Source organism: Phyllostomus hastatus, unplaced genomic scaffold (genome assembly GCF_019186645.2).
Source record: "Phyllostomus hastatus isolate PE091 unplaced genomic scaffold, TTU_PhHast_1.1 phas_contig_477, whole genome shotgun sequence".
Taxonomy (NCBI): domain Eukaryota; kingdom Metazoa; phylum Chordata; class Mammalia; order Chiroptera; family Phyllostomidae; genus Phyllostomus; species Phyllostomus hastatus.
In genome coordinates, this window is record NW_025333889.1 from 2503198 (window position 1) to 2517622 (window position 14425).

Genomic DNA, 14425 nt, shown 5'->3' on the forward strand with positions numbered 1-14425 from the left:
CTTGTTTTCTTTAAACCCAGACGTCCTATTTCAGGGCGGTTTTGGGTTCCCGGGAAAGCTGAACCAGCGGTGCAGGTGCACTCCGCGGGGAGCAGGGCGCCGGGCCGGGGCTGGGGTCCCAGGGACGAGCCGGGACCACAGTCGACGCCGCAGGCACCGCAGAGTTTTTCACCAGCGCGGAGACACTCGGGAGCAGGGCGCCTTCGGTGAGGCTGAAATGCGCCCGCAGGAGGAGCTGAGCGTGGCCTTGCACACGGGTGTGCACGCCCGTGCCTCTCGCAGTCGGCACCAGGAGCGGGGGCGGCTGGGAAGGAGAAGGGGGTTCAGAAGGAAACCCCCTGGCGCTTTGCAAGCCTGCCGCCCTCCAGGCCCCGCCCCCGCGAGCACAGCCCAGTCCTCAGCAGAGGCACTAACGCGTTCCTGTCACCAGGCTGCTCCCCCCACCGTGTCACCCGTCACTGTCCACGGCACCTGCGTCCCCAGCCTTCTCCTCTCCGCTGCCTCAGTTTACCTTCCTTTCCACGCAGGGTCAGCCCAGCCGCGCTCCTGACTCTCGGTCACTCGCAGTTTATCCCAACCGACACCCAGTCGCGGCTCGACTCCACAGTGTCGTAGAAGGCAATGCAAGGGCAGAGAAATCCACAATACTTTAAAACAGTAGAAATACAACACGTCCCACATATCGGTATTTGAACAGCATCTCCGTGACCACAGTTCAGGAAAGTGCGCCCCGCCGTCCCATCACAGCCCCCCCCACGCCCTCCCCAGCACGGCCGCACCGCCCTGGTGGTGCCCTGCGCCCAGCGACCCCCGTGCAGAAATAGGGGGCTCCGCTCTCTGCAGGCAGCGACCCCTCTCTCTGTTCCCAGATGCCCCCTGCCTCCCGCCCCAGAGCCTGACCCCTCGCTGATGCCCAGCCGACGTGTGTGGGGTGGGTGGGTGAGTGGGTGGGTGGTCCTTTTCGGTTTGGTGAACCCATACACAACAACTGAAAAAAGGAGGCACCTTCTCCTGGGTTTTGTGCGGCGAGCAAAGTAGGACCCTTTCAGGGAGAATCTCGGGGGCGTCCCGGGGTGGCCTGGGCAGACCCGGCCGGCCGGACACTGGGGTTTTCCCTGTGCCGCCGCCGCACCCCAACCCGGGGAGCCCAGTTCTGGCCCCGAGCGTTCCGTAGTGTTTCGTTGGGGAACGCCAAAGCTCAAACCCACACAACTGACGTGGGTGGGGAGTCTTTCGTCTTCGACAGAACTTTCCAGAATCTGAAAAGGCACACGTTGGTGGCAATCGGTCTTCATTCCAGAACTGACACAAAACGGAAACCTGCAGTGACATTTGATGGGACCCAAGAGCCCCCTAGTGGCCATCGCGGGAAACGCTCCCATGGAACCTGTGAAGTCCAATTACGCGTTAATGACATTTAATTGTCCATGACCTCCAGCTGCCTGTGGGTAATTTCGGCGAAGCCTTGTCACTGCTACACGAAAATTAAAAGAGCAAAGGATGCCATTTTTCATTAACAAATCGGCAAAGAGTTTTTTACCGTTAACACTCACTGAGAAAAGCGGAGAAACAGGCCCACTCCCTCTGGGGCTGGGGAGGGAAAGGGAACCCCCCCGGCCCGCAGGTGGGCCACACGCGTCGGAGCGTGAAGGACACCCCGGCCTGCCCCCCGGTGGCAGTCAGGTCCGCCATCGCTCCGGGGAACCCGGCACTCGTGCCGAAGGGCCCCCCGCCCCCGAGCACTGTTTGGGGAGTGAGAGGGCGTAAGCCGCCCGGACGCCCAGAAACCCGGGGCCAGGCCAGCAGGTCACGGGCACCGCGGCACAGTGACGCTGGGTGAGTGCGTGTGACATCAGCGTGGGAGGGGCCGTCTCGTTTTTGCAAGTTCAGGGCCAGGAAGGGTCCACCTCGGCATTTCGCCCCCTCGCCTCCAGCCTCGCCTTGCGCCCTCTGTGCACGCTTGCTCTTGATTTCCCAGCGCCCCGGCGCACCGCCGCCCGCTACCGGGTGCTTCGCACACGCAGCCAGCGTCCACGGGCTCCAGTGTTAAGTCCCTGACCGACGCCCAACCGCTGCCCAGGTCAGAGCAAACTCAGCGGGCTGGCCAAGGCCTTTGTGACCCCCCCCGAGTGACCGAGCAGCCCCCCCAGAGGGTAGGCCTGGCCCTCTCCAGCACTCTGACGCCCCTCCCTCCCTGGGCCCCCTCACGGCCTCGGGTCTCCCCACCCGCCATTGGCAGGCTCCTCGAGGGCAAGGCCCCACCTGGTGTATCCCAGCCCCTCCGGGACAGTTTCGTGAGTGAGGAGAGGAGGGCTGGCCCTCCACCTGCGTGCCGGGTCCCACGTGGTACACCCCCCCGGGTTCCCTCCCGCAACAGTCTCCTTGGAAACAGCCGACTCCTCCCCGAGACTCCTTTTCTCCAAGGAAGGAGCCTCCGCCCCTCGGACCCTCCTGGTGGGAGAGAGCCCCTCCTGAGGCCTGGGTCTCCAGGCCCCGCCTGTCTGCCCAGGACGGAGCGCGCTCACCACGCGCCCTGGCCGGCCCGCTGGGGAGGACGGTCGGGGAGATCAGAGACCCTGTCTCGGGGGACCGGGCAGGGGTGGTCTGGAAGGAGAGGTGACTGAGGAGGATGCGGCCCCCAGGGTGACGAAGGGTCCGGAACAGGCACCTGTGGACTGCGGTGCCCCACAGGCTGCTGCCTGGCTGTGCGGGGCGCCGGCCCAGGTGCCAAGCAGACACAGGTCCGACCCCGGCTCCACGGCTTCTGCAGCGCTGGTGGGCGCACTGCTGACCCCCCTCTGTGCCTCAGCCACCTCCTCTGTAAGAGGGGACACAGTGTGGACGCGCCCGGTGCAGCACATGGCCCTGGGCGAGTGAGGGGAGTCCTGGACATCCAGGCGCTCGGCACTGGGCGCAGGGTCGCTCCGTGTCGTTATCGGTCGTTAACGCCGAAGGACTCGCTCGTTTCACTCGACAACAGCGGTGCCTTTCCAAACTGCCGTCCTGTGCACAGCACCGGGCGCCCCGCGCAGATGACCGCCCGCCCGCCCCGGGGAAGGAGTCCGGCACGGGTGCAGCCAGGGCCCAGGCAGAGTGGAATCCCCCGCCAGCTCGGAAGGAGCGGGCCATCCAGGGAACAGTCGGCCACGTTCAAGTTCCGCGGTGCGGCATGGCCGGCAGGTCACAGCCACTTCGGGTCAGGGGCGAGAAGCAAGACCGGTGGTTTCGAGGCCACCCCGAGGCAGCGAGGCGCCTGTTTCCAGCCCACCCGTGGGGCCCGGTCGGTGAGGAGCAGGAGGAGGACCCGCACCAGCGTCCCCGGAACGCCCGCCCGCCGCCCCGTCCCACCGGGGGGAGCTGGACCGAGCTCACAGGAGCTCACGGGGGTACGCTCGGAAGACCCCTCGCCCCAAGTGGACGGCAGAGGAGGGGCCTGCCGCCGGCACGGGAGCGCACCCACGGCCCGACGGCGGGTCACCTGAACATTGTTTGTCCAGGGGTTTCGGTGCCAAAACCGAGATTTTTCAGAGGAACTGAAAAGAATAAGATCTTGCCTCTGTCATAATGAAGTGTCTTTTTTTCCTAAGAAGCTGAAGACCTTTCCCCCACAAACCTCATTTTTCTTATTTTCCTTCGGGGCAGGAAGTAGGGAAGCTTTAGATTTAAACTCAAAATAGCTTCTAGGGAACAATGACTCCGCAAAGCTGTGCCCCTGGGCACTGAGCCGGTCCCTCCGTGGCAGGGAGCAGGCCGCACTGGGAAAATGGGGGGGGGGGGCACGGTGTTGTGCTGAGCCCTCTTTTCTCCGGGTGAGCAGACCTGCGGGCACCCAGGTGCACTGGGCCGGCTGTCCTTCCAGCCGTGGGCTGCAGAAGGTTGTTCACTGGCTGACTGGAAGCCAAACGGGGTCGAGGCCTGGGGACCCGGCGCGGGACGCGCAGGCGCCCCGTGTGCCCTGCCCCGGCGGTGGGAGCAGTGGGTGGCAGAGGAGGAGGACTCGGTTGCCAGCCCTGCCACCCCCCCAAAGGCCAACACAGGGAGCCCTGGCGTCCTGCTCTCCCCTGGGGCCCGCCGTGCGCCCTGGACGGACGGACAGAGGCACGCATCCGACCGAGGCCCCCCCCACTGTCCCTGCAGGTGGCCCGGCAGCTGCAGCCGTCCGTGGTGTGGATCGGAGACACGGAGAAAACCTTCTACAAGAAAGTCCCCAACACCGAGAGGATGGTGAGGGCCCCTCCGCCGCGTCTTGGTCCGGGCCTTCCCGCCCTCCGAGGGGGCCCCATGCCAGGGCTGCCTCTGCTTTTCGAGAAGGTCTCGCTGTCCCACGGGAGGAAGGGACGAGAGGAAGGGACCGGGGGCCAGGGGACAGCCCCTCCCTCTGCCTCAGGGCCTGCCCAAGTGTGAAGCGCCCGGTGGCCGCTTTTCTGGGGCACAACTTAGGAGAAAATGAAGGAGCGTGTAGAGGAGGAGGGGTGAGGGGAGCTCCAAGAAGCCCAGGCACCTGATTCAGAGGTGAGAAGCGTTCAGAGAACTCTGCTCCGTTTTTAAAAAAAAAACGGCCCACACGGGAGTCATTGTTAGGACTTCCTATTGTTCACGAGGAGGGGCCACAGAGGGCCTGGGGCTCCGGCACAAAGAGCGTCCGTCCGCCCGCCCGCGGAGCGGAGCCGGAGGCCCTCCTGTGATTGCTTCCTTCCTCCTTTTCTCTCCCCGCCGCGCCCCTCCCCCGCACTCCCCCCCCCCCCGCAGAGCACCGGCAGATTTCCCACGAGTTAAAAAAAAAAAACGCGGACACCCACGATGGTTGTTCCACGTCAATGGGCACCAAAGCCAATAGCAGTGGTCCACCGTGGATTTCTGATCGCATCCTCGAGGATTTTGATCACTTTGGGTCCTGGGCATTAGACAGCACTGTGAGCAGGTGGAGAGGGTTTGGATGAAGGACGAGAGCTCAGTCTTTTCTCCCCCCCCACGAGCCTCCGGTGCCCCGTGGCTTTAGAAGCTTAGAGGACTCCTTTATTGCCGCATCTGCGGGCCGGGCAGCTAGCGCCCTCTGCTGGCGAAGACGCAGACCTGAAGGCTGGAGTTGGTGACCAGCCCCCACCCCAGACCACAGAGCTAGGAGGAGAGCAGGGCGGTGCTTAATCCACCCCATGCCATCCGGAGTTTCATCTCACTCCTGGGCAAGGGCTCCTCCGTGGCCGCTGGAGGGCAGCGTGGGCAGGAGGGAGACCGTGGGCCGTGGGGACTCGGGACACCTCGGTTCCTGGCCTGCTCTGCTGCTCACCTTAGCTGGCTGTGTGTCCTTGGCGAAGTAACTTAACCTCTCTGAGCACAAAGGGTTTCAGTGAGAACAGCCCCGAAGGTCGTGCAGCGCCCCCCACCATGAGGGGCGTGAGCCGTCAGCAGCTGCAGCCCTAGTGGGCGTTGGTTCTGTCCGCCTCCATGTCAGAAGCATCTGTCGTCCATCGGGGGAGCCCGCAGCACTGAAGACCCCTGGGTGAATCCAGACCGCCTGACGAGCACAGGTCCCCACCCACCCACAAGGCCGAGGGGGGCCTGAGCGATCCCAGGCACACCCTGGGCTGCAAGCCCCCAAGCACACTGCACCCCGAGGTGTGAGCCCAGCCCTGTGCCCCCACAGGCGAGAGCACCGTGGGGAGGGAACCGCTGTGTGTGTGTGTGTCCTCCAGCTGCACGCGGGATCGGGGTCCCGCTCACCCCCACGTCCTGGGCCGGCCCCTCGGAGAGCGGGGTTCCTGCCACCTGCCCGGGAGTCAGGGGCGGGCCGGGCCAGCTCCACTCGCCGGGCCCCCCACCTCTGGCTGCTGCCCTGGCCGAGTCTGCAGGGCCTGGGGCGGCGGGGAGCAGTGACCCCCATGCACGTCCTGAAGGGACACCAAACGCCAAGCTGCATCCTCCGACGGGAGGAACCCGGAGGCTCCGCACCGCATCACCCGGCCACCCCGGGACCCCACCGCCCCGGCCTCTGTTCCTACGGTGTCCCCTAACCCCAGAGGCCCGGAGCCACAATGAAAAATCCCACCCGCAGAGCAGCCAGGGGGCAGCTGCGCCCCCACCCTCCCCGGCCAGGCACACGCGGCACCCTGGGTGGCCGCCCGCCCGCCGGACTGGGGCGATCCTGGAATCACACTCGGGAGAGGTCTCACCCCCAGGGACCACCCGCCCCCTAGGAACCCCGACCTGGGTGAAGGTCACTGAGCGGCGAAGTGTGTGGGCGAGGCCCACGCAGCCCGGAGCAGGGAGGCGAGGAAGAAAGCCAGGCAGCCTGCCGGCCGCGGAGCCCTGCACCGCAGTGGGGGGACGGACGCACTGGGACCCCGGGGCTGCCGGCGGAAGCCGAGCCCAGCACGCATGCCAGGGAAGCGGCCGCCCCAGGTTGCAGGAGGGGAAGAGGCTCCACGGGGTGCAGAGCTGCCCAGGACCACTCTGGGGCCCGGACACAGGCCCACCTGGGGGCAGAGGCCGCACCTTCCTCCCCCGGGGGGAGGGGGACACCTGAGCCCCAGCGCCTGGCTTTCCGTCTGCCCACCAGCCACCCCTCCTCAGCCCGGGGCCACTGCAGACCGCGTCCTGAAAACCGCCTGCGGGCCCTCTCGTCTTACAGCCGCGGCGCGGGCTGCAGACCCCCGCAGCCCGGCCACGCCTCTGTCCCCTGCCCTGGTCCTCGACACCCGCAGCTGCCAGGGCCCTGCCCTCCCCTGGCCTCCCGCGGCCCCACCAGCCCTTCCGCGGGGTCTCCTGCACCCACCCCCGCCCACCCCTGAAGGATGTCAGGGATCCCGTTTCTCTCTCCTTGCCGTCACCACATCTCAGCTTCAAAGTCACCCCCAAACTAGTGCCTGCCCTAGTCTGTCCCCAGCCCAGGCATGCCCCCGAGACCCTGATGCAGTCACCAGAACCACGTGGGTCTCCCGGGACACCCCCCCCGGGGTGCTGCAAACCCGAGCACGGCCCACCAGGATGGCCGCCTCCATCGCGGCCCACCGCCCCGAGCTCCTGCCCATCCTGCGCTCCCAGAGGGCGGTTTCATTCCTCAGTAGGACCGCCTTGCAGGAGGGGGCGTTGGGTCCACGGGGTGGGGTAAACTCCGAGGGTCGCCGCGCCCTTCAGCCCCATCTAGGAGCAGCGTGTGGGGGTCCCCGAACCGGCGAAGGGACCTCCTTCAGGACCCCGGCAGGAGGCACCACCAGGCCGGGGGCCCAGAAGCAGCTTCTCAGAGCCGAGCGGCTGAAGGCTCGCGCAGCGCAGCGGGAACTGCCGGGAGCCTTCTGTCACGTGTCACGGTCGCGGACCGGAAACCTCCCTGCTGTGAGAGTGGCCAGAGCCCCCAGACTGGTCGGCAGGTTCAACACAGTCCCCGTCAAACCCCAGCCGGCCGCTCGGAGCAAACTGACGCGCTGACCCTGAAACCCACGTGGACAGGCCAGGGGCTCGGAACAGCCAAAGCGCTCAGAGAAGAGCAGGGCCGGGGACTCCCGCTGCCCGGGTCCGAACCCCGCCCCAAAGCCCGGCGGCCAGGCGCGTGCGATGCCGGATGAGGAGAGACGCGAGGATCAATGGAGCAGAACTGGGACTCCGGGGCAAACCCTTCTCTGTGCGATCCACGGATTTGTTTCACAAAGACGCCGAGACGACGCAACAGGGAGAGAATCCTCTCCTGAACTAACGGTGCTGGGACAGCAGGAGAGCCGCCCTCGAAAGATGAAGGGGGACCCTTACCTCGCCCAGGGTGCCAAAACTGCCCAATCGTGCCCCGGAGACCTGAACGTGAGAACTGAAACTGCAAACCCCTTAGGAAAATGATAGAGGCTGGCGACGGTGTCTCAGACACGCCACCGAAAGCACAGGTGACAGCAGAAAAATTATATTGTATCTCATCAAAACTAAACAGAAACTTGCTGTAAAAACGTCACTGAAGCGCAAAGACGGCTCCCGGAACGGGAGGAGGGCCTGGCGGCGCCGCCCGCCCGCCGAGAGACCTGCATCGGGAACCCGTTGGGGGGCGGGCGGCTCTCACGACTCGGCCACAAAGGACGCGTGGCCCCATCCGTGAAGCGGCGGCCAGGGATCTGAACACACGTTTTCCCAGGGAGGATGCAGATCGCTGACCGGCACTTGGAAAGACGCCGCACCACGTTAGCCCGCAGAGACGTCCACATCGACACCACCATGCCCGCCGCTTCCCACCCGCTGGGATGGCCGCATGGAGGCAGCCAGGGCACGGGCCGGACCGGGTGTGGGCAGGGACGGGGAAACCCTGGGGCTCGACCCTCGGGCGCCGGGAGGGGGGCGGGGCAGCCCCGTGGAGGAGCAGCAGCCGGCAGTCGTACACAGGGTGAGCCTGGAGTCTCCACGCAGCCCAGCGGTCCATTCCGTGTGCGTCCCCGAGGGAAACGAAGGCGTGTCTACACGGACTTCACAGCGGCACCACTGAGGGCGGCCACACCCTGGGCACAGCCCCAACACGCACCAGCTGAAGCGTGGGTGGGCAAACGGTGGCACTGCGTGTTACAGCCGCAACGCAGAGTGACGTGCGTGACGGCCGGGCACGCCTCGGAGACTCTGGCTAAAGGAAGGAAGCCGGACGCACACGCCCAGCACGTACCGTGTGGTCCTGCGTCCGTGAACCACGCAGAGCACACGCGTCTGCGGGAACAGGAAGTAGGTCCGTGCTTGTGTGGGTGCGAGGAAGCTTGCACCCACAGCTCAGGCTGGAGCTCGAGGTCCCTGGGTCGTGCTGCTGTCCCTCGAGCGTGCACAGATCAGACTCGGCGAGCAGGGTCGCCGTGTCGCCAGCGGCCTCGGGGAAGGCAGCCCCCCCCCCGTCCCGTGACTGGGTGTCTCTCAGACGTGAGCCCGGGCGCCTCGGTCCCCGCCCACCACGGCCGTTGGCGGGGACCCTCGGGCTCACCCCCGGAACAGCCCAGAGGAACGGGGGCCCCACGTGCTGACCCCACCCCCCCAGCGAGCTCCCTGCGCTTGGAGACCCGCCACTCTTCCCGCCGCCGCTCTCAGGGCCCAGGTGCTAGAACGTTCTGCAGGTGCTTCCTTCCTCCCCTTCCAGATCTGAATTCCAGAGAACGGGGACAGGAAGCGCCCGCCGTCACTCCCCCGACGAACATGAAGGAGCCGGCAGCCCCCCCCCCCCCCAGTGCCGGTGCCTCGGAGCCTCCTCCCCTTAACTCTTCTCTCCCCTGGGGGCTCACTCGTCCCCCCCTCTGTCCTCCCCCCCAGATCGAACCGAAGCGCCTGAAGAAGCAGCTCCCCCGGATCCTGAAGCTCCTGAAACCCAACGACAGGATCCTGATCGTGGGGACCACCTGCCGCCCCTTCGACGCGGAGCTGCAGTCCTTCTGCCGGGTCTACCAGAAGATCATCCTGGTCCCCAGGCCGGACTACGCGTCCAGATACGGCAAGTCCCCCGGGCCCCGAGTCGGGGCTGGCGACCGGTGCTGCAGTGGCGGGGGGCCCTCGTCACCCAGTCGGCTCCGGGGGGTGTCCCTGCCGCTCCCAGACAGCAGCCCAGCCCGGCCCCGCAGCCCTGACCGCCGGGCCGCAAGGGCAGGACGTGCCCCTCCGTTCCGTGGTCCACGCACTGCAGTTTCCCCCGAGACCGGAGGCGGCCGGACGGGGGCGACGATTCCGCGGCCTGGAGGGGACACAGCCCTCGTGGGTGCTAGTGCTCCCTCTGACGGGGGGGGACTGGGGTCACGCGTCTCGTGCTCCTCGGGCCCGTGCGGACGGTGTCTGTCTCCCACGGAACCGTGGCGGTTCGCCGGGTTGGGCTTTCACTTGCCAGTCTCCGAGGGAGCGCAGGAACACGCTGACGCGCTCCAGATAAACACGGCACGCAGCCGAAGCTGCCTTCTTCCCACTTCTCCTCCTCGAGTAGACGGATTCAGACGGCACCCCTCCTGGAACACTGCCGGACAGGACACCACAAACGGAGACCCTGGGGGGCAGTGCCGTGACGTGGGGGGGGCATGGGACCCGGGCTCCGACCCACCCGGCTCCGACCCCCGACCCCGCCAGGGCGCAGCTGGGGGACTCAGCCCCTCCGATGGGCATCTGAGACGGCGCCCCCTCCTGTGCGGAGGGGGAAGGGCTCGTCCGCGGGCCTGCTGTGAGCCCACACACAGCCCACACCCACCCTCTGCCCGTGGCTCTGCCCGGCACCTGGTCCCGAGGGGAACCCCCCAAGAGCAGACATCCCAGGGGTTCGGGCAGAAGCTGGAAGGAGGTTTGTGACCCGGCGTCAGGGGCCAGAGACTCACCGTCGCCACACGTGGCCAGTCCCACGGCCAGCCCAGACCCACGGGCAGTGGGCTCCCCGGGGCGTGAGCACCAGCGGTGAAGCTGGTTGCGGGGCCGCCGTGGCCTCCCGTGGTGATGGGGGCGGCAGCACGGCTGTAACGGAGGGGAGGGGACCACAGTGGCCGCAGCAGGGACGCCGTAGCGGGGTTTGGCGTTAATGACGGTTGTAAGAACGACGTGGCTTCTGCTCATCCTTTGCCGGTCACAGCAGCACCACTGAGATAGAGGGGCTGTGCAGTCTTTTGGGGGGGGCTTCGACCCCCGGTCAGCTAAGAGGACGACGCTCCCCCCGCATTCTGTGGGCTCCCCGCTCAGCCGCCCTGTTTGCAATGCGAGTGCCTTCCCGTCTCGATGAGCTGCGACCCGGGTGTCGTGAACCCTGCTGCACCCGCAGTACGGCTGGCTGCGGCCCCGGGGCCTTCTCCATCTACCGAGCGGCCTCTCTCCGCCCTCTAGGGCCCCCACCCCCCACCACTGGGTCCTGGCACCCAGCCAGCATCTGAGCACAGGGGACAGGGCCAGCCCGGAGGGCCTCACAGGAGACTTGAGGGACCGGACCCAGAGGGGCCGACTGGTCTTCCCCCGGGTCGCATTGGCCGGAATGACTCACGGGGCCCCACCGAGGTCAGGGGTGGGGTGGGGACCTGTTGTCCGGCCGACAGAGGAGTTGGCACAGGAACGGGTGAGCACGGCGGGGCTGCCGCTGACTCGGCACTGAGGGTCCCCCGCTCCTGGCCTCCTCGGGCCTCCCCCTCGCTCCCCACGCCCCGTGGTCGGGCTCCTTTCCGTGCTGCGTTGTCCTTCTTCTTCTCCTGCTCCTCTTCCTCCCCCTCCTGTTCCTCCTCCACCTTCTCCTCCCTTCCCCCTTCTCCTTCCCCTTCAGATACGTCAGGCATGATGTTATCTTAACGGAGTCAGGTAGAATGTTCGTGATTTGAGGGGCCAGAGCGTTGTTCTTGACCTTGGGTTGAACATGTCTGCAGTGTGATGAAACCATGGGTACCGGTGCCCCCAGCAAAGGCAGTTGTGTTTTTTGGTAACTTGCCAGTCATCTGTGAGGACTAGACCACGAGACACGTCCCAGCCTGCGTCCCCTCGGGCAGCGCCTCGGGGGAGGGAGGGGGGGCGCCCCGCACCTGCGGGCAGAGGACCAGCCTGCGCGCAGCGGTCGTCCCGGCCCCGGGCTCTGCCCCGACGCACCTGCTCCCTCGCGTTTCCCTCTCGGGGGGCCTCCCTCTCGGGGGGCGATCTGTGTTTGCTGCCACCGTACATGCCGGCCGGCATTTCCCCCCACCGTGACCCGGAAGCTCCCGTGGCCTCGGCGGCTGGGGCATCCACCTCAAAGAAAGCCCACTCCTGTCTTCGCAGGGACCGGAGACAGTCTCTCCCGGCCCGCAAGGCATGGGCTGCGCGTCCCACCGTCCGTCTGCGGGCAGCAGAGCGGGAGGGGCAGGGCGGGCGCACCCCCCACCCCCGCCCCGCCAGGTTCCCCCAGGCGGCCCCGGGCAGGGCCGGCCAGGCTGGGGGGGGGGGAGAAGGGAGGATCCGCCCGGGACACGCAGTCCCTGAGGTCGGCCAAATACACCTCAGCAGCTATCTTTTCCTCCCAAATCAAGCCATCGCCTGCAAAACGTCTCCGCGAAGAAAACCCGTGCCCGAGGGTGATTGATGCCCGTCCGATCTCCAGACACCCCTTTGTGCTTCCTCCCCTCCGCCGTCCCGACGCCGCCTCCTCTGGCCTCTCTCCCCCGGGGCCTGCTCCGCTAAAACCCCATCCATCACGGCCCCCACGGCCCCCGCCCGGGACCCCGTGCGTGCTCGGGCGGGTCCAGCCGCGTCTTCTGGTTTCTCTGGAACTCCAGGCCTCGGGGGCCAGAAGCGCCTCCATATCACAGCCACACCTCCGTGCTTCTGCAAAATCCCAAACGAAACCAGCTTGAAGATGCCGCGTGACCGCGAGCACGCGCCCGGGTGGAGTCGGTTTGGGGCTCCAGAACACAGAAGGTGACCCGGAGTGCGGGTCCCCCCAGTCCAAAGGAGGGGAGGTCATTAGAGTCGTCTGTAGAACCGGGGTGCCTTTCTAGCCCCAGAGAGGAAGGTGGAGTACGTCACTTGGTCCAGAGCGCACCTCCGCTGCCTGCAGTGCCCCCGCTTCCCCGGCCCCCGGGCCTCACGGCCGCAGCACTGCCAGCCCGAGCCCGTTCTGGGCGTGTGTCCTCCGTGGGCGCGGCTGGGCTGAGGCCCGGCAGCCTGCTGGCGGCCCCTGTGCCTCCGTGAGCCGCCAGCCGATGACTCACGAGGCCCCTGACGCCCTCCCAGCCCCGCGGCGGCTGTGAGCGGCCCAGGCCGTTCTCCTGCAGGCTGCTGACGGCGGAGCGCAGTGCCCCTGGCGCGGACGGGGGGCAAGTCCGGCTGCCTCTCCCGTTCTCCAGGGCTGGGGGTGGCTCTGGGCCCATGGGCCAGTACCGCAAGGTGGCCGTGACGTCCTGCGGTGTCCCGTGGTGTCCAGTCATGATGTCCTGCAGTGGCTGTGATATCCTGTGATGTCCTATAGTGGCCGTGATGTCCCATGGTGTCCAGTTGTGATGTCCTGCAGTGGCCGTGATGTCCCGCGGTGGCTGTGACGTCCTGTGGTGTCCTGTGGTGGCCATGATGTCCTGTAGTGGTCGTGATATCCTGTGGTGTCCTGCAGTGGCTGTGATGTCCCGCGGTGGCCGTGACGTCCTGCGGTGACCGTGACGTCCTGCGGTGTCCCGTGGTGTCCAGTCATGATGTCTTGCAGTGGCTGTGACATCCTGTGATGTCCTGCAGTGGCTGTGACATCCTGTGATGTCCCTCGGTGGCCGTGATGTCCCGTGACGTCCTGTGATGTCCCTCGGTGGCCGTGATGTCCCGTGACGTCCTGTGATGTCCCTCGGTGGCCGTGGTGCCACCGCAGAGCCCGGTGCTCACCTCCATGACATGCTGGTGAGCTTTGGGAGTGACCCCCGGCTCAGGCGTCCTGAGGAGTCCTGACCAGCGCTTGGACCCCAGAAACCCCGCACTTAGATGGGCAGCGGGGCATCCACAGGGGCACGCCAGCCCGGGGGGCTGCAGTTTCTCACCCCACGGGCCACGCGCGTCTGCTCGCGGGGACCCCGCGCGTCAGGAGGTGGGACGGCCGGGAGGCGGGGAGAGCGCGGCGCATGTGTGGCCCTCACGCCGCCCGCCCACCCACGGGCCCACTCTGTGCTGTGGTGGGAACGGGCCCCTGGGTGCCCACAGCTAATGCTGTCCTGGGGTCCTGGGCTCCCGGCCTGGGGTGCTCGCCCCCCACGGGCCTCCCCCGCAGCAGGCGCTCCGCCGCGGCGTCCGCAGGCTGCAGCTCTGACCCCCGACCCCGCAGCCCTGGCGTGTGGACAGGGACGCCCCGCGCCCGCTACAGTCTGCCTGGCGCAGACGGCTGCACGCGCTCTGTGGTCGCTCCGCGTGGTCCTCCGCAGTGGGTGAGCGCAGGCGCCTCGGGCACAGACCTGAACGACCGGCGACCACTATGGCATCCCTGAGACGACGGTCACACGGGGACAGAAAGCCAAGCGTGTGCCGTGTGCGCGAGCAGCGCCCTTCATGTGCCTGGTGCCCACTGGGCCCTCGCCGCGGCCCCGAGTTCCATCTTCCCCTCCCGTGTGCAGGCGAGACTGAGGGGGCCTCAAGCCCGACGGAACCCACCGGAAGTGGATCCGGGGGGCCCCGCTGTGGCTTCAGGGGTCCGGCTGAGGCCCTCTGAGCCCCGCTGGCCCCCTGCCTGTAACTCAGCCCCTGGCGCCCGCCTTCCCCGCTGTGGGGGACACCGCGGGCCCGTGGCCGGTCTGCCCCTCCCCCAGCACCACAGATGTGGCCGTGGTCCCTTGCAGGTTCTGTTCCTCGGCAATAATCAGACCTTCGCATTTTTCTGAGCATTTTTGAATCTGTATGTTTGGATGAGGTGGTCACTTAAGGAGCCCGGCTGTGCTCGGTTCAGGTGGTTATGGTCACAGCTTAAGAAAACGTTCTAGATGCTCCCCACAGAAGGTCAGAAGGCTCTAGGGATGGCTGACCAGGCCGTGTC

At 66.9% G+C, this 14425-nt stretch overlaps 1 protein-coding gene across 1 annotated transcript in view; it reads left to right on the forward strand.

Annotated features, from left to right (window-relative positions):
- Positions 1–14425, forward strand: part of IQCA1 (IQ motif containing with AAA domain 1) — an 86259-nt gene that overhangs the window by 70380 nt on the left and 1454 nt on the right. Inside the window, exons 16-17 of the mRNA XM_045845728.1 lie at positions 4138–4224; positions 9259–9436. Coding sequence (XP_045701684.1) covers positions 4138–4224; positions 9259–9436 — 265 coding nt within the window. The remainder of the gene's footprint in view (positions 1–4137; positions 4225–9258; positions 9437–14425) is intronic.